This window comes from Saimiri boliviensis, chromosome 15 (assembly GCF_048565385.1).
Source record: "Saimiri boliviensis isolate mSaiBol1 chromosome 15, mSaiBol1.pri, whole genome shotgun sequence".
Lineage (NCBI taxonomy): Eukaryota > Metazoa > Chordata > Mammalia > Primates > Cebidae > Saimiri > Saimiri boliviensis.
In genome coordinates, this window is record NC_133463.1 from 19,884,081 (window position 1) to 19,909,124 (window position 25,044).

Here is a 25,044-nt window from a genome sequence, read left to right on the forward strand (position 1 = left end):
CTAAAGACCTTAATGGACACCTCACCAAAGAAAACACACAGATACAAATAAGCAAATGAAAAGATGCCCCACATCATATATCATCAGGGAAATTCCAATTAAAACAACAATGAGATGCCACTATATGCCAATTAGAATGGTCAGAATCCAGAACACTGACAACACCAAATAGTGGTAAAGATGTGGAATAACAGGAACTCTCTCATTCACTGAATGTGGTAATACAAAATTGTGCAGCCACTTTGAAAGATAGTTTGGCAATTTTATACAATACTAAATATACTCTTGCCATATGATCCAGCAATTATGCTCCTTGCAATTTATTTAAAGGAGTTGAAAACTTATACACACACAAACATGCAAATGGATGTTTACAGCAGCTTTCCTTTTTTAAAAAATGTATTTTATTCTTAGATTTTTATCTATTTATTTTGAGAACTGGTTTTGAGACTGGGTAATTTCTTTTGTTTTTGGTAGCATTGGGGTTTTGCCATGTTACCCAGCTGTTCTCAAACTCCTGGGCTCAAGCGATTTGCCTGCCTTGGCTTCCCAAAGTGCTGGGATTACAGATGTGTGCCATCACACCCAGCCAACAGCTTTCTTTAGAATTGACAAAATTTGGAAGCAACCAAGATGTTTTTTAGTAGATGAACAGATGAATGAACTGTGGTACATGCAGGGATTGGAGTATTATTCAGCACTAAAAAGGAATGAACTATCGAGCAATAAAAAGATATAGAAGAAACTTAAAAGTGTGTTACTAAGTCAAAGAAGTCAATCTGAAAAGGTGACCTACTGATTCCAACTAGATAACATTCTGGAAAAGGCAAAACCATGGGGGAAGTAAAAGGATTCATGGTTATCATGGGATTGGTAGAGGGAGGGATGAGTAGGCAGAGCACAGAAGGTTTTTAGGGCAATGAAGATACTCTGTAAGATACTATATTGAGGGATACATGCCATTATACCTTTGACCAACCCCACCAGAATGAATTCCAATGTAAACTATGCATTCCATCATAGTACATTCCAACGTAATATATTCCAATGTAGTACATTCCAATTCCAATGTATTCATTGCATGCATGAATTCCAGTGTAAACTATGAACTTTGGGTAATGATGTGTCAATGTAGGTTTTTATCCATTGTAATAAATATACCATCCTGGTGGGGGCCGCTGACAATGGGGGAGGCATATGTAGTGGCAGTAGGGACGTGGAAAATCTCCAAATTTTCCTCTTAATTTTGCTGTGAACCAAAAACTGCTCTAAAGAACTAAAGTCTTGGGGGGAAAATGGCACTCATCTGCAGCTTTCCCACTCTCACCCAGTCAAAATTTCTCCTTCTTCTGGGAGCGTCACCAGGGTGCCTCTGTTTCTCAGCTTTTATTAATATTCAGCCTCGAAATGCAGCTGGCTTGTCTACCTCACTAGACTATTAGTTCCTACGAAAAAGAACCAAGTACTATTCCTATCGGCCCAGCATTGTTTTTTGCTCATAGCAGGGGCTCAATAAATGTTTATTGAGTGAATCAATCTGCCCCACAGCAAGGTCTCTCTTAGTCTATTACATAAAAATTCCATTTGTGTTTTATATTTTAAGGTCAGTTATTATAAGGTTATAATAAAAGGTAGGCGATTGCACAAGAGCCTGAACAATGATGACGTTTTCTAGCATTATGGCATAACCTGAAAATATGTGCAAATAAAGGTAGAGACACCAGCGAATATGAATAATAGGAAAGGGAGTCAATAGTTCTCAATCATATTATTACTTTGTCTTTGGTTGTTACCAATGTACTTTCCCAATTTAGGAGTATAAGGGAAAGTACATTGAATAAGATGAATTAGTGCTAGTTTATTTCTTCCTTGTGGAATTTGCTGGAAGAACATTCTGGAATCTTTCTCTCAGAATTAAGCAGGCTAGAATGACATGCCAAAACCTCATTTTAAATAGATGCCAGTGTCATAAAACAAATTTATTGCATTCTAATAAAATATATCACATTAAAGAAATTGTTTTTGCTGATATACTTGTTCTATTTATCTGTATAATAAAACAATGTATTTTTGTGAAATGTTTTGAATCAGTGTAGAAACTGTTAACTTTCTCTCAGTCTATTTCACAGTCAACATCTCTAGGGAAATACCAGGATAGAAGATGGAAGAGGCCACAGGCATAGGAAGCAGTGACTTGGTGTTGATTAGAATAGATTAAATATAACTCAGTGGGAACTCTACTGCTCCCCCTACCCCTTCCCATTTGGTGGGGGTAATGAGCAGAAGCATGAGGAATGGTGGTCGAAGGAGCATAATATGATTTCTTTATAGGCCCATGAGGCCTCTTTCTGCCTCCTCCCGTTTTACTAATACAAACGAATTCAGCTGAATAACAAAAGCTAATATGCAGGGAGAAGGGTTTTGAATAGTGAGTGTGCATTCTGGAGGCTTTAGTTAAAATTTTTAGTTTTTTTTTTTTTTTTTTTTTTTAAAGAACATTGACTTATTTTTACTGTTTAAACTGTTTCTTTGAGTGGCCAATGGATGTACATGGCATGTCATATAGATTGCTCTCTCCTCATCTGTCTAGCCATCTATTTCTTTTCCCCAGAAGCAACCATGTTACTGCTTTTTTGGGTATAATTCCAGGGATTGTCTGTGATTTTAAGCAAAAAGCCAGTTTCATTATATCCATCTGTGAAAAAAATCTTATCTACACAAATAGCAGCATATATATATATATATATATATATATATATATATATATATATATAAAACGTCTATTGATCTTACCTTGCTTTGTTCAACTGTGTGTGTATGTGATCCTGGAAATTTTCCATGTAAGTGCATAAAATAGCAGTCTCATTGTGGCTAAATATATATTTTTTACTTTATAATTGGAGCCTAATTTACTTAACTAGTCCTCTGTTGAGCATTTGGAATGCTTCTAATCTCTTGCTGTTATGCAGAGGACTGCAATGAATATCCTTGTACATATATTATTTCCCACATATGTGAGTATAGTAGTAGGATAAATTCCTAAAAGAATCACTTAGTCAAAAGGCACATGTAGTTTTTTTTGGATGGACATTGCCAAAGACGCATTCACACTCGAAAGCAATGTGTAATATTGCCTGTTTTCCTACATGCTTCCAATTTTCTTGTCTCTCTCTAACACATAGAGCTGTGTTGTATCAGAAAATTGTAAGAATATCAATAGGTCCACATTAGGTTCTAAGAAAAGGTGTTTTTATTTTAAGTATTATTTGCATATAGATAGGTAGAGAAAAATACAGCGAAGAAAATTAGAAGCTGTTTCCTTGAATTCAATACTGCCTGAAGAAACATTCCAAAGTAGCATTCAAGCAGAGTGCCTGCATGTATAAGGTGCTCAATAAATATCTGTAGAATAACTCCTGTGGCTCTATTGACTTTTGATAAATTCTTGGAGAGGTAAAGTCGAATGGCCTAACTTAAAACCTCATAGTGGTAACAAGATCTTACATTTAGATCATATTTTTCTTGGGGGTTCATTTGAATATATGCATCTTTTAAGAATTATTCAGCTTAATTGGTTATTTGGCTAACCACTTGTAGGTTGTATGGGAAAATAAATGCAGAAAACATACTATTAAAGGCAAATTTGTTCTTTAAAGAAGAATACTGGCTGGGCACCGTGGCTCACTTATAATCCCAGCACTGTGGGAGGCTGAGGCAGGCGGATCACTTGAGGTCAGGAGTTTGAGATCAGCCTGGCCAACATGGTGAAACCCTGTCTCTACTAAAAACAAAAATATTAGCTGGGTGTGGTGGCACATGCTTGTAATCCCAGCTACTTGGGAGGCTGAGGCAGGAGGACTTTTTGAACTCAGGAGGTGGAGGTTGCAGTGAGCCAAGATTGCGCCACTGCACTCCAGCCTGGGTAACAGAGTGAAACACACACACGTGCGTGCACACACACTCTCTCTCTCTCTCTCTCTCTCTCTCTCTCTCTCTCTCTCTCGGAGGAATAAGATGAAGAGGAAGAAGAGGAGGAGGAAGAGTTCTAAAACTAAGTTTAGAAAACTTTTGCCCCCAACTTTTATTTTAGATTTGGGGATACATGTGCAGGTTTGCTATTGAGTATGTTGCATCATTCTGAAGTTTTGGGTATGAATGATTCCATCCCCGTCATACTGAGCATAGGACTCAACAGTTAATTTTTCAGCTCTTGTCCCTCTCCCTCCCTCCCACCTCTTGCTGTCTCAATTTCTATTGTTACCATCTTTATGTCTCTGAGTACCTAATATTTAGCTCCCACTAATAAGTGAGAACATGTGGTATTTGGGTTTCTGTTTCTGCATAATTTGCTTAGGATAATGGCCTCTGACCTACTCCATGTTGCTGCAAAAGACATGATTTCATTCTTTTTTATGGCTGAGTAGTATTCCATGGTATATATGTACCACATTTTCTTTATCCAGTTCACTGCTGATGGGCATCTAATTTGATTCTATAGCTTTCCTATTTTGAATAGTGCTCCAATGAACATGCGAGTGCATGTGTCTTTTTGGTAAAACAATTTCTTTTCTTTTGTCTCTATATCCAATAATGGGATTGCTGGGTCAAATGCTAGTTCTAAGTTCTTTGAGAATCTGAAAGCTGCTTTCCACAGTGGCTGAACTAATTTACATTCCCACCAGCAGGGTATTAGCATTCCTTTTACACTCCAGCCTTGCCAGCATCTATTATTTTTATTTTTAAATAGCCATTTTGATTGGCATGAGATTGTATCTCATTGTAGTTTTGATTTGCATTTATCTGATGATTAGTGATGTGGGGAATTTTTTCATATGTTTGTTGACTGTTTATATGTCTTCTTTTGAGGAATGTAGAAATGTCTGTTCATATCTTTTGCTCATTTTTAAATCAGGTTATTTGGGTTTTGCTTGTCAAGTTCCTCATAGATTCTCGATATTAGACCTTTGTCAGACACATAGTTTGTGAATATTTCCTCCCACTTCGTAGATTGTCTATTTATTGTATTGATAGTTTCTTTTGCTGTGCAGAAGCTCTTTAATCAGGCCCCACTTGTCAATTCTTGTTTTTGTTGCAATTGCTTTTGAGGACTTAATCATACATTCTATCCCATAGCCCATGTCCAGAATGGTGTTTCCTAGGTTTCCTTCTAGAATTTTTATAGTTTGAAGTCTTACATTTAAATACTTAATCCAACTTAATTTTTGTATATGGTGACAGAGGTCCAGTTTCATTCTTCTGTTTATGGCTACTCAGCTACCTCAGCACCATTTATTGAATAGGGAGTCCTATTCTATTGCTTATTTTTGTTGAAGATTTGATGGCTGTAGATGTGTGGCTTTATTCTGGGTTCTCTATTTTGTTCCATTGGTTTATGCGTCTGTTTTTGTACCAGTACCATGCTGTTTTGGTTACTGTAGCATCATAGTATAGTTTGAAGTCAGATAATGTGAAGGCTCCATCTTTGTTCTTTCTGCTTAGGATCACTGTGGCTATTGAGGCTCCTTTTGGGTTTCATATGAATTTTAAAATAGTTTTTTTCTAGTTCTGTGAAAAATGATGGTAGTTTGACAGGAATAGTATGGAATCTGTAGACTGCTTTGGGCAGTATGGCCATTTTAATATCATTAATTTTTCTAATCCATGAGCATGGAATGTTTTTCCATTTATTTGCATCAAGTAATATTTCTTTTAGCAGTGTTTTGTAGTTCTCCTTGCAGAGATCTTTCACTTTCTTGTTGAGATGTATTCTGGTAGTTTTATTTTGTCTATTGTAAATGGAATTGCTTGATTTGGCTCTCAGCTTGAATGTTATTGGTGTATAGAAGTGCTACTGATTTTTGTGCATCAATTTTGTATCTTGAAACTTAACTGAAGTTGTTTATCAGTTCCAGGACTCTTTTGGTAGAGTCTTTGAAGTTTTCTAGGTATAGAATCACATTATTTGCAAAGAGAGCTAGTTTAACTTCTTTTTCTATTTGGATGCCTTTTATTTCTTTCTCTTGCCTGCTTGCTCTGGCTAGCACTTCTAGTACTATGTTGAATAGGAGTGATGAGATGGGCATTCCTGTCTTGTTCTGGTTTTCAAGGGGAATGCTTCCAGTTTTTCCCATTCAGTATGATGTTGGCTCTGGGCCTGTCATAGATGGCTAGTTTCTGGAGGGTTTTTATCATGAAGGGATGCTGGATTTTATTAAAAGCTTTCCCCATGTCTATTGAGATACACATATGGTTTTAATTCTGTTTACGTGGTGAATAACACTTATTGATTTGTAGATGTTGAACCAAACTTATATCCCAGGAAAGAAGCCAACTCGATGATGATGAGTTAGCGTTTTAATGTGCTATTGGGTTTCGTTAAGGATTTTTGAATCTATATTCATTAGGAATATCTGCCTGTAGTTTTCTTTTTTCATTGTGTATCTGCCAGATTTTGATATTAGGGTGATGCTGCCTTCATAGAGTAAGTTAGGGAGGAATCCTGCCTACTCCAGATCTATATATAGTTACCATTTTCTATCTTCTCCTCCATTCCCACAAGCACTTCAAATCCACTGCTCACAATTGGACTCATGTTTTTCGCCAGATTCTAACCTCCTACTAGCTGCCAAATCTTGGTAAGTAGTGCCTCTATCCACCAGGAACTCTAGCCAGAAACAGTCACCCTGGATACCTCCCTTTCCCTTTGCTTCTGTCTCACTGGTGTCTTCATGAGTTCTGCTTCCACATTCCTTGTGAGCACGTTTTCTCTTCATCTACTTTATTGCGTCAGGGATCATAATCCTGCTGTAGTTTCCTAACCAGTCCTTTGGTTGACACTCTTGCTCCAGTGATATTCAGAGATTAGTCATTTTCTTCCAGCTTTAAAACCTGTAAGGGTGACCGGGCACAGTGGCTCAAACCTGTAATCCCAGCACATTGGGAGGCTGAGGCAGGTGGATCACCTGGGGTCGGGCGTTCCAGACCAACTTGGTCAACATGGCAAAACTTTGTCTCTACCAAAAATACGAAAAAAAAAAAATACCACTGGTGTGGTAGCAGGCGCCTGTAATGCCAGCTACTCAGGAGGCTGAAGCAGGAGAATCGCTTGAACCAGGAGGTGGAGGTTGCAGTAAGCTGAGATCGTGTCATTGCACTCCAGCCTGGGTGACAAGAGCGAGACTCTGTCTCAAAAAAAAAAGGAAATTCATGTGCCCTGTAAGTGGATAATAACTTTTTATAACTTTCTCTGTGACATAACCCCATTTGCAAACATACCAGTTTGAATAACTTGGCTTCTAGAATAAAATCTGCAGAGCTCAGTATGGCATGGACCCTCAGCAGGTACTGTATCTCTGGGTCCTCACTTCTCACCACTGCTCCCTGTCATCCTTCATCAGAGCCATACAGGGCCTCTTGCTGTCCTTACCACGTTCCATCCTGTTGACATGCCACATATTTTCCTCAGGTCCACCTGTGTCCCTTACTGAGAATGCCCTCTTGACCCTGCGTCCTTTCCTTTATTCACCTTCTGCCTTACAGCTTAGACTACCCTGATGTCAAATACATTCTTAATATTCAAATCTGCCCTTCTCTCCTCTATGAAGACTTTTCTGACTTTACTAAGTGTGAATATATGTGTATGTGTGTGTGTGTGTGTGTGTGTGTGTGTGTGTGTGTATATATATATATATTTCTATCATAGTATCTGTGATGGTTAATTTTATGTGTCAATTTGGCTAGGCCACAGCATCCATATAATATTTGGTCAAATATCACTCTTAATGTTTTTGTGAAGATGTTTTTGGAGATTAACATTTAGATTAGTGGGCTTTGGGCAAGGCAGATTACCCTCCATAAAGTGAGTGGGCCTCATCCAATCAGTTAAAGGCCTGAATAGAACAAAAAGAGGCTGGGCACAGTTGCTCATGCCTGTAATCCCAGCACTTTGGGAAGCCAAGGCAGGTGGGTCACTTGAGGTCAGAAGTACAAGACCAGCATGCTAAACATGGTGAAACTCCATCTCTCCTAAAAATACAAAAATTAGCTGGGCATGGTTGTACATGCCTGTAATCCCAGCTACTCAGAAGACTGAGGCAGGAGAATCGCTTGAACCCAGGGGGAAGAGGTTGCAGTAGGTGAGATCGCGCCACTGCACTCTAACCTGGGGGCAGAGTGAGACTCTCTCAAAAAAGGAAAAAAAAAAAAAAAGAAGAAAGAAAAGAAAGAAATGACCATCCCTACCCGTCCTGCTTTTCTTAGCAACAGTAAATTCTGCTTTCAGACTTGAACTGCAATGTAGGCACATCCCTGGGTCCCCAGCCTGCTGGCCTACCCTGTAGATTTTGGACTTGCCAACCTCTGTAACTATGTGAACCAATGCCTTAAAAACTCTGTCTCTCTGTATACATCCAATTTGTTCTGCTTGTCTCTTTCCCCCTCTCCACTTCCTCTTTCTCTCTTTCTTTTTTTCCCCCTTCCCTTCATTCATTCCAACTTCAGTGATTTGAAACCCAATGAAGACAGGGAATCTGTGGCATCTGTCTCTGCTTTTTAAGTACCTAGCTCACAATATGGCAGATAGAAGGCATTCATTCCATATTGTGGAGTGAATGGATCGTGTTTCCTTTTCCTTTTTTTTCCTTTTATTTGAGGCACATTCTCACTCTGTCTCCCAGGCTGGAGCACAATTTTGGCTCACTGCAACCTCTGCCCCACAGGTTCAAGCAATTCACCCATCTCAGCCTCCTGAGTAGCTGGGATTACAGGCATGCACCACTATGCCTGGCTAATTTTTGTATTTTTAGTAGAGACGGGGTTTCCCCAAGTTGGTCAGACAAGTCTTGAACTCCTGATATCAAGTGATCCACTTCTTGCAGCCTCCCAATGTGCTGGGATTACAGGTGTGAGCCACTGCACCCGGCCTTGGACTGTGCTTCTGAGGTGCCTCACTAAATTGCTTTCTCATGCCCCAAGAGATACATGCCATTCCAATTAAAGTGTCCAGCTGAGATGATCACATTAAACATTTTGGGCAATAATCCAATAGATGAATGTATACTGTTTTAATATTATTTTTGATTATGAGGAGCCTGCCTGTTTACTCAGGTATGTTTATTTTAATGAATTGAGACTTTGCTTTTTAAATTTCTTTAACCTACCAGAGTTTTGGAGTTTTTCTTCACATTTTGTGTGGACTCTTAAAATTATTTTTATGTATGTTTGATTCTGAAGTATTTATATAAAAATGATAATAAAACATTCTCTGTTGTATTTGCTGCAAATCCTTGTTTTCACATGGTTTCTTATCTCATTTTGGTACCTTTTAAAATAACAATCTTTAACATAATAAAGATATATTTACATCTACAATTCAACGTGGTATGTGCTGTGGTTCTCTAAAGACGCAGATCATATTTTTTTTTTTTTTTTTTGAGATGGAGTTTCGCTCTTGTTACCCAGGCTGGAGTGCAATGGCGCGATCTCGGCTCACCGCAACCTCCGCCTCCTGGGTTCAGGCAATTCTCCTGCCTCAGCCTCCCAAGTAGCTGGGATTACAGGCACGCGCCACCATGCCCAGCTAATTTTTTTGTATTTTTAGTAGAGACGGGGTTTCACCATGTTGACCAGGATGGTCTCGATCTCTTGACCTTGTGATCCACCCACCTCGGCCTCCCAAAGTGCTGGGATTACAGGCATGAGCCACCGCGCCCGTTCAGCAGATCATATTTTTTAAAAATTATTTTTTATTTTATTGCATTTTAGGTTTTGGGGTACATGTAAAGAACATGCAAGATTGTTGCATAGGTACACACGTGGCGGTGTGATTTGCTGCCTTCCTCCCCATCACCTATATGTGGCAATCAGGCTTCTATTATATTTTGAAAGCAATGCATTCAAATGGGAAGGTATAATTAGAATCCAAGTATCTGCCCTCCACGATCCGTTTGGTATCCAGTAGCCAGAAGGATTCTCTTAAAAAGTCAAGTCATGTTGTTCCTTGGTTCAAAACTCTCCAGTGCTCTCCTGTCCCGTGCTCTCCCATCCCATGTAGAGTAAAATCCAAAGTCCTTCCATTGACACAGAACCTCCATAATCTTGCTTCTGACCACTTCTGCCTCTTCTCCTAACTCCTCTCTCTCTCTCTTCCTCCCAGTTCTAGCCAGATACCCTCCTGGCTCTTCCTGAAACCCACCAAAGATGCTCCCAACATGGTCCTTTACATGACTGTTTCTTCTATGTGCACTGTCCTTTCTCCCCTCCCCTTCCAAGTGTCATCAGAGTGGGCTTCCCTAGGCCACCTAAAATAGCTCACCATCCTCCACCCCTGCACTCTCTAGCAGGTGTCATAACCTGACTTTGTTTTCTTCATTGCTGTTTTCCCAATAATCAGCTAAATAAATAGTAGTTGAATAAATGAATGACTAAATTCAAGGATGCATCTGATAACTTCTGAGGTGACAACTATATAAAATGCATTTGGCATTTTTTTTTTACATTGTAAAAAAAACCTTTTCTCTTATATATTAAAAATATTTCTATCATTAGTGTTGGTTATTTATTTAGTTTTATGGCACCTTCTGTGTTCTGTAGTTCACTAGGGTTTTGTGGAATTTGGAAAATGCTGTTTTGGAAGACAGTATAAAGGCAAGGTGACTGCCCATCTGTCTCTTGTTATTCAGCACACCACACCTTTTTAAACAATTATAAAAAGTGGTAGCTAAAAAGAATATCATCATTTATCTACAACTATGTTTGAGAACAGCATTCAAAAGAGGTTATTTTAATAACAGGAAGTTACTTCATAGGGAGTCTGGATTAAAAACAAGCATATAAATTGAAAAGGAATTGAGAATCTGAAAATAAGGAAAATATTTAATTACATTAGTAACCCAGGAGGAATATAGCACTATAATGCTGATGAGATGTTAAAAATGGAAACAAGGACCCCAAAAATCAAAGCAGTTAGATAGGCATGAAATTTATGAAAATAAAAAATAGCATGAATTCTCAAATGCAAATGATACAGCTGGAGGAAAATTATCAGAGAGATGTGGTTTGTTTTCAGTGAAATCAGAAGTGCAAAAACACTGAAAAGCAGCCAGTATAGTGGAAAAGGAATTAGTAGGTAAAGGCTTTTTAAAAACCTTACTCATATGCTGATGGAAAGACTAGAGGCCTCCTAAAGACTGAGCAGCATGGGAGCGTTACCTGCTGAAACAGGGACAGTAAAATTACTGGGCTTAAAAATCAGTACCAAAGGAAAAATCAGTAGCTCAGTGTCCCAAGAGCCAAGGGGAGTGATTCTGCCACCTCTCCCATGTCTCACTTGAAAAATAGCATTTTTATGTGCTGCTCACTTAGTGACTTTCAAAACTAAGTTATTTATAAAAGGTTTTAATTTATTTTTATTTTTATTTTTCTGAGACAGAGTCTTGCTCTGTCACCAGGTGCCAGGCTGGAGTGCAGTGGCTCAATCTCGGCTCGCTGCAACCTCCACCTCTCGGGTTCAAGCAATTCTCCTGCCTCAGCCTTCCAAGTAGGTGGGACTACAGGGGCACACCACCATGCCCAGCTAATTTTTGTATTTTTTAGTAAAGACAGGGTTTCACCATGTTGGCCAGGATGGTCTCGATCTCTTGATCTCATGATCTGCCCACCTCAGTCTCCCAAAGTGCTGGGATTACAGGCATGAGCCATGGTACCTGGCCCAATTTAGTTTTATTTTATTGAGACAAGGTCTGGTTCTGTTGCCCAGGCTGGAGTGCAGTGGCACAATCTGGGTTTCCTGCAACTTCCAGCTCATGGCTCAAGCGATCCTCCCAACTCAGCTTTCTGAGTAACTGGGAATACAGGCACTCACCACCATGCCCAGATAATTTTTGTATTCTTTTGGTAGAGACAGGGTTTTGTCATGTTGCTCAGGCTGGGCTCAAATTCCTGAGCTCAAGTGATCCGCCTGTCTTAACCTCCCAAAATGCTGGGATTACAGGCATGAACCACTGTGCCTGGCCTGTAAAAGATTTTTAAACTTTGTTTGTAAGGTCATTATCAAAAACTTCAGCAAATAAATTAATTTATGATGTTGCAATAGATGGTATAAACTAGATATTGTCCTTCAAATGCAAATTCTTACATATTTACCCACAAGAATAATCAGAGAAAGAAAACAACAATATAGTGTTTTGTGTGAACACACAAAATTAGTCCCAAGCATTATTGATAATCTGCTGTTACAAAAAAAGTTGTTTTAAAAAGCATTTGGGCATATTCTGCCTAAGGATTATGAAATAGAAAACAGGGAGAGGAAATGATTTTTGCATATAATCAGTGTCTAGATTAGGAAAAGAACGACTTAAGAGCAACTTCACAAAAGATAAAATAGAATAGCTCTTTTTAGCAGTGTATCAGCTGGAAGATAGGTTTGAATAGTAAGAGAAGAAAAGGAAAGCTTTTTGTATTTTCTTTAAATTTTAGAAACAAAAGATTTTCAGTTAGCCTGTGATCTTCTATTCTAGAAAAAATGAAGTTTGCAAAAAGATGTTTAAAGTTGATCAGCACGAGGAGTGCTGAAAGGGATTAATATATTCCCTAGGTGAGTAGCACTGAGAGAGATAATAGCTTACTAATATTTCTAGTAGATACATTGTTTTAAAAGGACAAATTAGCATGGTAGATGGTGATGAAATATGAAAAGGTGAGACAGTAGCAGTAATAAATACAAGGAAAAAGAAAATTGAGCTGAATGTTAGACAAAGCTTATGAAAGATTTCTTGGTCAAAGTAATAGATACAAAGTAGGAAGTGAAATGTTTATAAACTTTGTATTGGTCAGAATTTCAGGAAAGGGCACAGAATCCACTATGGCTAGTTTTAAGCAGAGGGGATTTTATTTTTATTTTTTGAGATAGGGTCTTACTCTGTCACCCAGGCTGAGTATACTGGTTTGATCTTGGCTGACTGCAACCTCTGCCTCCCTAGCTCAGGCAATCCTCCTGCCTCATCCTCCTGAGTAGCTGGGATTACAGGCATGTGCCATCATGCCCGGCTAATTTTTGTATTTTTTGTAGAGATGGGGTTTCACCATTGTTGCCCAGGCTGGTCTTGAACACCTGCACTCAAGCGATCTGCCCTCCTTGGCCTCCCAAGTTTCTGGGATTACAGGCTTGAGCCATCATGACTGGTCACAGAGGAGATTAAAAAAAAAAAAAGTATAAAACATTTTTCTGAGCCTTCTTGGAAGACTTGACCAGGAAGGCTACTGTCTATTCCAAGATGAGGAAGCAGCACATTCAGGGGAGAGCCAAGAAGGTGAAGCTGCCTTGGATGAACCACATGCTTCCATAATGGTAGCGGACAGTAGGACCACGGAAGCTATAGAAAAGCAACTTCCATCTTTCTTCCATTCTTTAAGCCAAAGTGAGCGCACCAAAGAGGTAGAACCTGAGTCACACACCCGGATCCCTAGCTTATCCTTAAGGAAATTTGTAGGAAATGCAGCATTTATCTTTTTGGCCTCAGCCAAAAGCCATCTTTTTGGCCTCAGGAAGGCACTTAGAAAGAATTTGGAATGGATGGAGAGTGCCTATACCTATAATGCACACTACTAACTTCATTCTTAGAAAAATTTAAAGGAAAACACTGAAAACAACAAAATCAGAAACATCATTAAGAACCAGTTCTTCTGGCTGGACACGGTGGCTTACATCTGTCATCCCAGCACTTGAGTTGAAAGGATCATTTAAGTCCAGGAACTTGAGACCAGCCTGGGAAATACAGTGACACTTCATCTCTATGAAAAATAAAAAGATTAGCTAGGTGTGGTGGCTCACACTGGTAATCCTAGCTACTTTCAGAAGACTGAGGTGGGAGGGTTGCTTGAGCCCAAGAGGTTGAGACTGCAGTGAGCCAGGATTACACCACCGCACTCCATCCTGGGCAACAGAGCTAGATCATATCTCAAAAAATCAGTTCTTCCTGAGTTTCAGCATTCATTGCCAGCTCTCCCAAAATATCAAAAGGACTGTTATACAGGATTTGAAAGACAACATCTAAAAGAAGAGTAAGAAATACCTTCAAGCTACATACTTTTATTTGGAAACTATGATACTATTGCTGTAACATTGTTACTTGTAGGAGGCAGCAAGATAGAAAGTAAGTTGTCTGGCATTGGTAAGTTCTGGAGAATCAGGTGCAGATAAGATTGTTTCAAATACATTATGATGAAGATAAAACACCCTAAAGCCATCATCGAGAAGTCAGGCCAGCACTAATTCTAATTTTGTTAATTTATAAAATGATAGCTGGGTTTTCCAGCAACATGAAGGAATTGGCAGATACTGTGATAAAAGCTCCTGCTAGAAACACATCTAAATGATCAAGAAATCAATGTAAATACATGGGAAAGTCTTCAAAAATGTTCCTGAGGGTACAAGTGTGAAGAGGGAGCTGGAATAATGGCTGAAGCTGAAGCAAAAGCTGCAGGCATGCTTGGGATATTTGCTGGTCTCTGACCTGGAGGCTTGTTTCGATGGCCACATGTGGTGAAGGCAGAGGATCAGCATTTGGGTTCTCAGTATATAGGGAAAGGGAGCAAGACCTAGACATACACCTGGGAATACATACAGCCTCAGAATACAACATTTTCTTTTTATTCTTAGACAGAATCTTGTTCTGTTGCCCAGGTTGGAGTGAGGTTGTGTGATCTTGGCTCACTGCAACCGTTCAAGCCATTCTTGTGCCTCAGCCTCCCAAGTAGCTGGGACTACAGGTATGTGCCACCACACCCGGCTAATTTTCCTATCTTTAGTAGAGATTGGGTTTCACTGTGTTGGCCAGGCTGGTATCAAACTCCTGTCCTCAAGTGATCTGCCCACCTTGGCCTCCCAAAGTGCTGGGATTACAGGTCTGAGCCCCTATGCACCACCCAAAGTAGAACACTTTCCATAAAAATGTGGGCTACAAAAAGATCTGCCTGCATGGGAAGATGCCAAACTCTGGCTGGGAAAGAAAAAAGTCTTCCTGGAGAATTTATAACCACATGCCTGACATCTCATGGGTTTGTAAATTCAAACTACTTGCATGGTATGTGGTGCTTCAAGATCAGAAATAGTGCCTGGGGGATCTTCCTCTACCCTTCCCTCTTACCATACATTCCCAATCTCATTTTTTTTTGTGTATTTCATTTTCGATAAAACACTTCCATTCATATTGTTATTCTGATACCTAAACTAGTCTTCCACAGTCACACATCTTTAACTCTTTAACCAAATGGAGTAACAGTAATCATTCATGGCAACTTGATCCCTAAGGAGACAGACCATGGCTACAAACAGACACTGAAGTCAGTCAGATTTGACTTTCCATTTTAGCTCAATTCATAATCTTGAGCAAGTTTCCTAACTTCTAGTTTCTTCATTAGCCAAATAGGGATAATAATAGCATCTAACAATGAGAAATTCATGTTGAGCATTTAGCACTTACTTGGCACATAATGACTCAAGAAATGCCAGCCATGCATCAACAACGGTGAGCAAATCCTCATGACCTAAATTTCTAAATAGCCAGGATTCTAGGTCCTTAATTACCTTTATAAAAAGCATAACTAAGCACTACAGTTTAGCTCACTGATCTTCTAGTTTTAAAATTTTCTACCAACTTTGCTAGGTATTAGGTGATTCATACCTTTTCATATTAAATTGGTTGTTAAGCAAATAATACGATAAGCCAATAGACCTTTCACTTTGTATTTCTTCAGAATCCCAAATAATTTCTTAGGAGTAGGATGTGAACCCATTAAATCTTTCAATACTTTCTTATATAATTTCTAGCACCTTGCAATATAGAAGGGGCTCAATACATTTGTTTGGATTTAGAGATGGATTAATGTATGTTACAGTCATTCCTAACAGAGATGGTAGGGATCTTAAGGGCCTAGTTTGACCAGTTAGTTGATGTTTAATCCCATCAACATGTCATTCTCAGCCAGAAGTTATCTGGATCAGAGCTTGTCGATTAATCTCCAGTGACAGAAATTCATTCTTCTAAGGGCAGTGCATTGAGTTCCATGCCTCTGAAATTTGATGTGAATTAGTTCTCTCTCTGAGCTTACCTTGAAGCCAGACCCAGAATTTCATCACATCCCCAGGGTAATATTGTGACATATATATTTGTTGGTTTTCACGCTGTTTCCTGGAATACATACAGCTCCTAAAATCTTTAGACTCTCTGGAGTGGTGACTGTCTTTGTATGCTAATAGGATGACTGGTGGCTGGGGGTCCTTAGACAGCCTCAGAATGGGGATAGGTCACTGAAAGACCAGGCATGATGAGAGGGTTGGGACTTTCAGTGCCACCTCCCCAACATCTTGGGAGGAGAGAGGCTTAAGGTTAATCACCAATGGCCAATGATTTCATCAAGCATGCCCCCATGATCAAGCCTCTGTAAAAACCCAAAAGAACTGGGTTCAGAGAGCTCTGGATAGCTGGACACATGGAGGTTCCTGGAGGGTGGTGCCCACGGAAAGGGCATGGATCTTTCATGCCCTTCCTGCATACCTTGCTCCATGCGTCTCTTTTGTCTGGCTGTTTATCTGTATCATTTAAAATAAATGATAAACATGTAAAGTATTTCTGTGAGTCACTGTAGCAGATTGAACTGAAAGAGGGGATCTTGGAAACCCTGATTTATAGCCAGTCAGGCAGAAGTACAGGTCACAAGCTGGCATTCGTGACTGGCATCTGAGGTTGGGGGCGATCTTGTAGGACAGAGTCTTTAACCGGAGGAATCAGACACTCCTTTTAGGTAGTGTCAGCATTGAATTGAATTATAAGACACCTAGCTGGTGTCCACTGTAGAATTGCTTGGGATGTAGTGAGAAAACCTCACACATCTGGTGTCAGAACTGTTGTATTAAAAAAGAAAAAACACTGGGTTTTTCTGATATTCCTTATCCAGAGGGCAGCTCCAATTCCACAAATCCTTATGTTGGGGCTTAGAAGTTGACACTCCCGGCTGGGTATGGTGGCTTACACCTGTAATCCTAGCACTTTGGGAGGCTGAGGCACGTGGATCACTTGAGGTTCACCTGCAGAGGGCAAAGGGAGAGTTTTCCCTTAACCCCATGCTTAGTCAGTGAAGTAGATTGTACTGAATATTACCTGTGGTGGTGGTTGTGTACTGAATATGCTGGAGAATTGCATACTTCACAGCAAAGTTTAATCGCAATCCTCTGTAGGCATTTTTGAGTACTAAAGTCTCTTTCCATACAGACTAGCAACATTACCTCTTTATATTGCTCTCTTTGCCCCAAATTTAGGCTCTGAAATTCTCTATATTTTCAGAACAATTCAGCTTAGGTCCTCAGCTAGTATAGCTCTCTCCAAACAAAAGCCACTCAGCTGGAGGAACTCATCCTTTTAGAAAGCAGGCCAGTGGCCATCTATTGTTATTTCCCAGGGATTGGCTGAAAACCACCAATTTGTAATGGTTTTTCTCTTCACCCCAGATGATCTACCCAAATGGTTGCCCAAGCAGAAGAGCCCCTGTTCCACTTTTTTTTGTGGGGGTAGAGTAGGAGTGTGGTGGTCAGACAAGGGCATATGTAGACAGGGGCACACGTGGCTGGGCTGCTAAAAAAAAGTATAGTTTTCTCCATATTTTATCTAATTTATAATATTAGGTAACTGAGTGTTCTAAAAGAGTTACTACGTTTCAGTAAGTACCTAACTTGCTCCTAAATAGAAACAAAAACATTTTTATAACAGCTTCATTGTATTTGTAACAGCTATAATTCACATATTATGAAATTCACCCTTTTAAAATGTACAATTCGATGGCTTTCAGTATATTCACAATTATCACAACTATCTAATTCTAGAACATTTTCATCACCCCCAAAAGAAGTCCCTTACCCCTCAGCAGTCACTCCCCATTTTCCCCTCTCCCCAGCTTCTGGAAACCACTAATCTACTCTCTTATCCCTACAGATTTGCCTATTCTGGAGATTTCATTTCCTTTTTGTGACTGACTTTTTTCACTTAGCATATTTTTAAGTATCATCTGTTGTGCATAATGTATCAGTACTTCATTCATTCTTATGGCCAAATAATATTCCATGGTATAAATATACCACATTTTGTTTATTTATTCATCAGCTGATAGACATTTGGGTTGTTTCCACTTTTTGGCTATTATTAGTAATACTGCTACGAACGTTCATATACAAGTCATTATGTAGACAAATGTTTTCATTTCTCTTGGGTATGCCTATCTAAGAGTGGGGTTGCTGGGTCATCTGTTTAACTCTATGTTTAACTTTTTAGGGAAATGTCAAATTGTTTTCCAAAGTGGCTGTACCATTTTACATTCTCACCAGCAAGGATGAATGTCCCAGTTTTTGTGCACCCTCACCAACACATGTTATTGTCATTTTATTACGGCTGTCTTAGAAGGTATGAAGTGGTACCTATTGTGGTTTTGATGTACATTTCTCTGTTGGCTAATGATGCTGAGCATATTTTCATGTGCTTATTCCCTTTTATATATCTTCTTTGGAGAGTACCTATTCAAATCATTTGTGCACTTTTAAAATGGGTTACTTGTGTTTTTATTGTTGAGTTGAGAGAATTCTTTCTAGATTTTGAATACAAGTCTCAGCAGATACATGATTTGCAAAATTGTTTTATGTTCCATAGGTTTTTCTAAATAGCAATTTGTATTTAGGCAACACTTGAATTATTCAGAAGTTAAAGATTAAGTATCGATATTATCCAAACCCTTTGCCTTTCTCCTGGATTTGTTCCAATTTGGAAAAATCAGTGCTTACAGCACATTCTAAAAACAGTACAGAGAGGAAAGAAAAAAGCACAGTGCTTCACAGAGAGAATGTGCTTGAAATGAATGAATGAAATTTATGCATTTATTCCTGGTTCCTACCAATGCTCTGACTTGTCAAGTTCCTCTGGGGGACTTTCAGGCCAGTGATACTCATCCTATGGCCAAAACATCCCCAGGGGAGCTACGAAGTATTCAAAAGTTATGCCTCTCTCTACGTGCATGCTGGATTATTCCACATGGATGTACTAAAGCATCACCACTATCACATGGGGATCCCCAGATTCTTCATGGCAAAAAACAGTTTCATGTTCTGCTCCTCAAGTTCAAGAATCAATGACTTAAGAGAAAGAAACAGCTGTTTTTGTCACTTCTGTGCTGATCCTATAGTGTTTACAATGGTCTGGGCATTTCTCTGTCATTTATGCTATGGGTGTTTATTTGGAGGTTCACTTTAGGAAATTTCATCCTTACTTCAATACCCCTGACCTTGGAGTGATTCTCACATTGTGGTTCCTTGTCCCCTTCATGCAGCACATAGCTGTACAGGGGATGGACCCAACCCTGGGAGGGAGGCAGGTCACACTTGGCTGCCTGCCTGTTGGATCAGCTGAATCCACTCTGGAGACCTTGCAGCTGACACAGTCCCAGCCAGGCTGCCTGCACTTCCCCATGACTTCCAACAGTCTATCATCATTTTGTAACTGCATTTGACAAAATCCTTTGTGTATCCTGAGCGTTGGCTCAAAAAAGAACGATTCAAAACTGGGAAGAATCAAAGGAATTCTAGCTGGGACTGCAGCTGAAACCAAAAAACCAAAGAAGGCATGTGTATGAAGGATGCAAGCTGGGTAAAGGAAGAACCACCAAGGGTAGAAAGGCTTCACTTGCAACCTGATATAAACAGGAGTCTAAGTTTACACAGGCAGAGCCGGCTGCTGCTAGAGTTACTTGGCTCAATTACATACAGGGCATTGGCATCCAGGGCACTCACGCAGATGTGTGTGGGTGTGTGTATGACATATATGTGGATACGAGTCTCCGCTAACAAGGGAAACATCCTTGTGGTTATGAGTATGCAAAATGGCCCCATTAGAGAGAAGGGAAAGTGAAAAGTTTTTTTAAATTACTGGATTTCAGGAGTTAACATGCTTTTTGTCTCAGCGTATGTTGGAAAAAACAATTTCTAAATAGAAATAGCCATCTGTAATACCACATCATAGTATTTGTAGAATGCTTCCCCCCAATAATGAAAGTACTTTTAAGTATACATTATTGCTCATCATCACAACATCCCCATGTAGAAAAGAGGCTGTTTCACCAATTAGTCTGAGGCTTAGAGGTGAAGTGCCTCTGTTGTGGAGGTCAGGGAACAAGAGATAGGTCACTGATACTTAGATCCCAGTTTGGAGCTAGGAACTAAATTGGACATTTCACATCTATAAATTCCTTTAGTCCCTATAAGAACCCCATGAGGTTGTTGGTATTATAATTTCATAGATTAAGAAAAAAAATTACCCAAATCACTGAGCTAATAATGGTAGAATCAGACTACATTTGTCTTATTTTAGAGCCATATTCTTTTAGTCCTATGTTCTTATTTGCCAATTCTAATTGACTGAAGTCTCTTGCGTGGAGGGATGTGTGGACGGAATCAAAGCCCACACCCGATTATTCTGGCTGATGCTAGTGGGATGGGAGGATTGGCTTCTCACATAGAACCTAACCCTCATTGTAGAATGAGTGAATGTGCAATAGGCTTCATTTCTAAGGGATTAAAGGAAGCCTTTCCATTACACACGGGTGTGTATTTTGAGGGACCTATAGAAAGATTCAATAAAAAGGCAGCTCCTAACAACTGCATTTTAATAATAGTTTTCTATCCTATCCCTTTTCTGCTGCAAGTATACTAGCTATGACTAATTTTCTCATTTATCCCTGACACTTGCCTGCTTTTTTCTTTGGTAGAAGGATTTCCTTCCTTAAAATGACATCTTCCTTTTATGTTAAAGGTGATTATTAATGAAATATGGAATGCAGCAGAAATACATTCCTGATGTGAGCAGTCAATCCACATACGGCCAGCAGAGTGGTAGAATATAGACAAGATCATTGACCTTGGAGATTATAGACAAGTGTTGCCCATGATAGACAAAGGCAGGATCAGTGGTGCTTATATGAAAAGGGAAAAACATTTAACCAGAATTATACTACACCATGGTTCATATTTTAATCGGGGGAATGACAAATATTCCTCAGTTTTCTGCTTTTACATATATATTTTTCAGTTTTCAGGACTGAGTTGACAGATTTAAAATTTGATTTTTATATATTAAAAAAGAATCCTTTCATTTTCTTTTGCCAATGACAGTTATGATGGACATATCTGTACCTTTCTCTACCAGGTTTTCACATACAGACAAACATGAGTATCCCATGAGAGTCCTCTGGACTCATGATTTTGCAGAGTAAAACTTGCAGAAGCCCTTGGATCTGGATCCCAGTTAGTCCCAAACTTACCACACCACTTCACTTTCCAGTTTCGATTGGCATCCACTCCACGGCAGCGAAACCTTGAGTTCCTTGACCTTGTTTTTCTCCAAAATCGATCCTAGACATAATTAAGAAAACAGGTGCAGAGAAAAATGCTTAAAAGGTTATTCGCATGCATTTTAGTAGCTCAATCAATGAATGAATCATACTACCAAGGGGAGAGTTCTTCTGTGAATAGACAAGCCCAGGGAGTGAAAAAGAGGACTGGATTAGTAGCGGGGCTTCGTGCTCCAATTTATGCTACAAACTTCCTATATTTTGTCTTGTCTTGGGCCCATTTCTTTATAGACAAAATTGAATGGGCTGGACTAGATCAGTGATTTTTTTCACAATTTATCTGGAAGAAGAAATCTTTATTTATGTGAAATCTTCTGCAAAATCTAGATGTAAAAATGAAATCAAATACCAGCAACAGCTCTGACTGGTGAAGGAGTGAAGGCCTCTTTTGCATCTCTAGAATCAATTAGCTGACTGCCCGTCCACCTTTCTTCCTGTCCTGGAAGTTAGTGATTCTGTTTTCCAGGATTTATTTAGTCCTCTTTTCAACTAGCTAGGCAAAGTGACTTACACTGGTCCAACTGAAATGGTATCCATCGACGTTAAAAACAGGCATGATATAGAAATATAGATGATTCAACATTTTTCTCATGGCTGGGTCACTCTTATATGTTAGAAGCGCCTAAAAGACAAAGGCGAGATTTTTCTTTCAAATTGGTCCCCAAAAAGGGAGGGAAAAAAAGAGTGTGAGATTTCCTTTCTACCCATGAGAAATACCAAATACTGTGGTTTAAAAAGTAATAAGCTAATATGAACTTTACTCTTTGACATCACAAATTCTCTGTTAATACTTCTGTCTGCATTAAACTCTTTATTACCAATAACCTTTTAGCAGAGTTGTTAAAAAAGATCAATTGGGTAGCCTCTTAATCGTATTTAATATCTGGCTAAATTTTTAGGCTGATTAAGAAAGCAACAACATAGATGGGCTTTTGTGTAACCACCTCTTTTTAGATTCCATTCAATTGTGGACAAAATAATTACTAAATCTATTTGATAGCTTTGCACAATACTTCATAGCACAGACCAGCTGCATGTCACTTAATTGCCTAATTAGTACCAGCCTCAAGCCTTGGAACTTACTGCATTGAGACTATTCTTTTCTCCTTACTTTTCTATAAAAAATTTAATGAACAATAGAACATCTTTGCTATTTTTATTGTGGCTCCTTTGAAGTCTTGCTCTTGTGATTAGCTTTTACTTAAATCGTGCCTGACTCCAAGTCTGAAGGTGCTGCACTACAGATTGGCTTCAGATAGAAAAACATTGTACGTGCTTTCGAGAAGATAGACATTCTGAAATAACATTCTTATGGAATGAACTTTTTAAAAAGTTCTTTTTGATGCAAGTTTGTCCTTGTTTTTCTCCAAAATCGATCCTAGACATAATCAAGAAAAAGGTGCATAATTAGGAAAACAGAATATCTTAGAGGAGCGCACAGGAAATTTGTAACAGTGGTTGTCTTTGTGGAAGGGACTGGGGGACAATGTGTGGGAAGAATAATTACCTTTCATTTTATACCTATCTTGATTGTTTGCATGTTTACCATATTAAAAATACAATTCAGATAAAGGAATTAGTTTTAAAAAACCCCACTTTATTGGGGTATCATTGACATACAAAGAGTTGTACATATTTAATTCATGTATACAACTTGATGCATCTTGAGATAAGTATATACCCATGAAACCATCACCGTAATTTATGCCATAAACACACCCATCACTTCAATAGTTTCCTCCTGCTCTCTTTATAGATTATCATTATTTTTTGTGTGTGATAAGACCACTTACATAAGCTCTACCCTCTTTGGAAAATTTTAAGGGTATAATACAGTATTGTTAACTACAGTTACTATGCTGTACAGTTGGTCTCCAGGACTTACTCAACTCATATAACTAAAACCTTGTACTTTTCTGTTACCCCTCGCCAAATAAAAGAATTCTAAAATTGTGTATAAACCTCCTTGGAAAATTAAATCCTTAAAATTTCAAACTTCTTTTACATCTAGTTAAGTAGGATTTCTGAACCCATCATAAGCAGCATTCCATATTTACATGGTAAGAATTCTATTGATAGAAATCTAATAATACAGTTTGTTAGGAACTATCACTATCTTAGAAATAATATTGAATATCTAGGGATACACTCAAGAACATAAGAGTTAAATACAATCTTATATATAATTTAAATATCTATGAGAATAACACAAGTTTATAAACATTAATACCCTTCTCTCTTGTTCTTTTGTTTAAGACTCAATAATAATTTGTTGGGCAACTTTAACTTCAAAGGGACTTTTCTTTATGCTTGAATTTGTATTAATTATCTGAAGCCTCAAACTAGGGAGAAATCCCTAGTATGCAATCAGTTGTACAAATCTTGGAATTTTTTTCTCCAGGTAAATGGAGATTCCTCAAAGCCTGGATAAAGTCTCCTATTGGGATGGCAGGGACAGAGCTACATGATTGGCTACATTCTTCCTTAAAGTTCAGCCGCTGTGGCTTTCCATGCCACTCTAGAGAGGAAGAGAAAAGAGATGGCAGAAGAAAGGAGCTGGGGCCACAAGGCAGGAAAAGTGGGGTAGGAAAAAGCCATGGTAATTTCTCTCCCTCCTTTTCTACCATTAGGGACTACAGCTCTTTCATCTCAGTCCAAACTGAGGAAGTGTCATCTTTTCCAAGCACGGATATTAGTACCTGTGTGGCAATGCTTGCATCTTATTCTGTTTTCTCCAGTGCAAGTGACCTCCATAGCTTTATATTTAAAACAAATTGCTAACTTCCTTTTGGAAAATAACATATTTTAAGCAAATAGGAAAAATGCAGAGAAGTCTATTACACCTATGAGCCCACCAATACTTCTTGCCATATTTATGAAAGCTTTAAAAAATGGAGATATTATAAACAAAAACTCCCTTTTGATTACTCCCTGATCCCATTTTCTTTCCTTCCACCAAAGTAATCCCTACTCTGTTTGACATTATCCTTTGCATGCATGATTGTATGTATTACTACATATATATGTAGCATGAGAACAATGTATGATATTGTGTGTATGCTTTAACATTTTATGCAAATGAAATATGTTAATCTGTGGTCTGCTTTCTTCTCAATATATTTTTAACATTTATTAAGTTGAGGATTTATTTATTTTAACTGGTAAATGGCATTCCATTATAGGTAAATACATAACTTATTTTGTTGATGGACAGTTAGATTGAGTTTGGTATTTCACTGTTATAATAATGCAATAAATATTCTTGAACATTTCTCCTAGACATATTTGAGTTTGTTTATAACATATAGTCAGGAATGGATTTGTTGGGTCATGGATTTACATGTTTTTAATTATATTAACTGTTGCTGTTTTTTTATTAAATCACCAAGCACTCCCATCTGCAGTGAGTGAGACTGAATTAACAGGCTACCTATGCTAAAGAACAAGTTTCCACTTGTGGATGGAATTGCATTAATGCACTCTGGTCTATATCAGTTCGCCAAACCCACATCACGGTTTATATAGAATCTGATGAGTCTGGTAGGATGTGTCTCCCCATGTTTTTTGAGTTCAAAATTCTCTTGGTTATTTTTGACCCTTCTC

The 25,044-nt window shown here is 38.6% G+C and overlaps 1 protein-coding gene across 1 annotated transcript in view; it reads right to left on the reverse strand.

The window, feature by feature from the left end:
- The window catches only part of CPA6 (carboxypeptidase A6), a 331,259-nt gene that overhangs the window by 33,670 nt on the left and 272,545 nt on the right, over nt 1-25,044 (reverse strand). Inside the window, exons 7-8 of the mRNA XM_003942899.4 lie at nt 21,953-22,063; nt 21,352-21,442 (exon numbers count right to left, since the gene is read on the reverse strand). Of these exons, the coding sequence (XP_003942948.1) occupies nt 21,352-21,442; nt 21,953-22,063 (202 nt within the window). The remainder of the gene's footprint in view (nt 1-21,351; nt 21,443-21,952; nt 22,064-25,044) is intronic.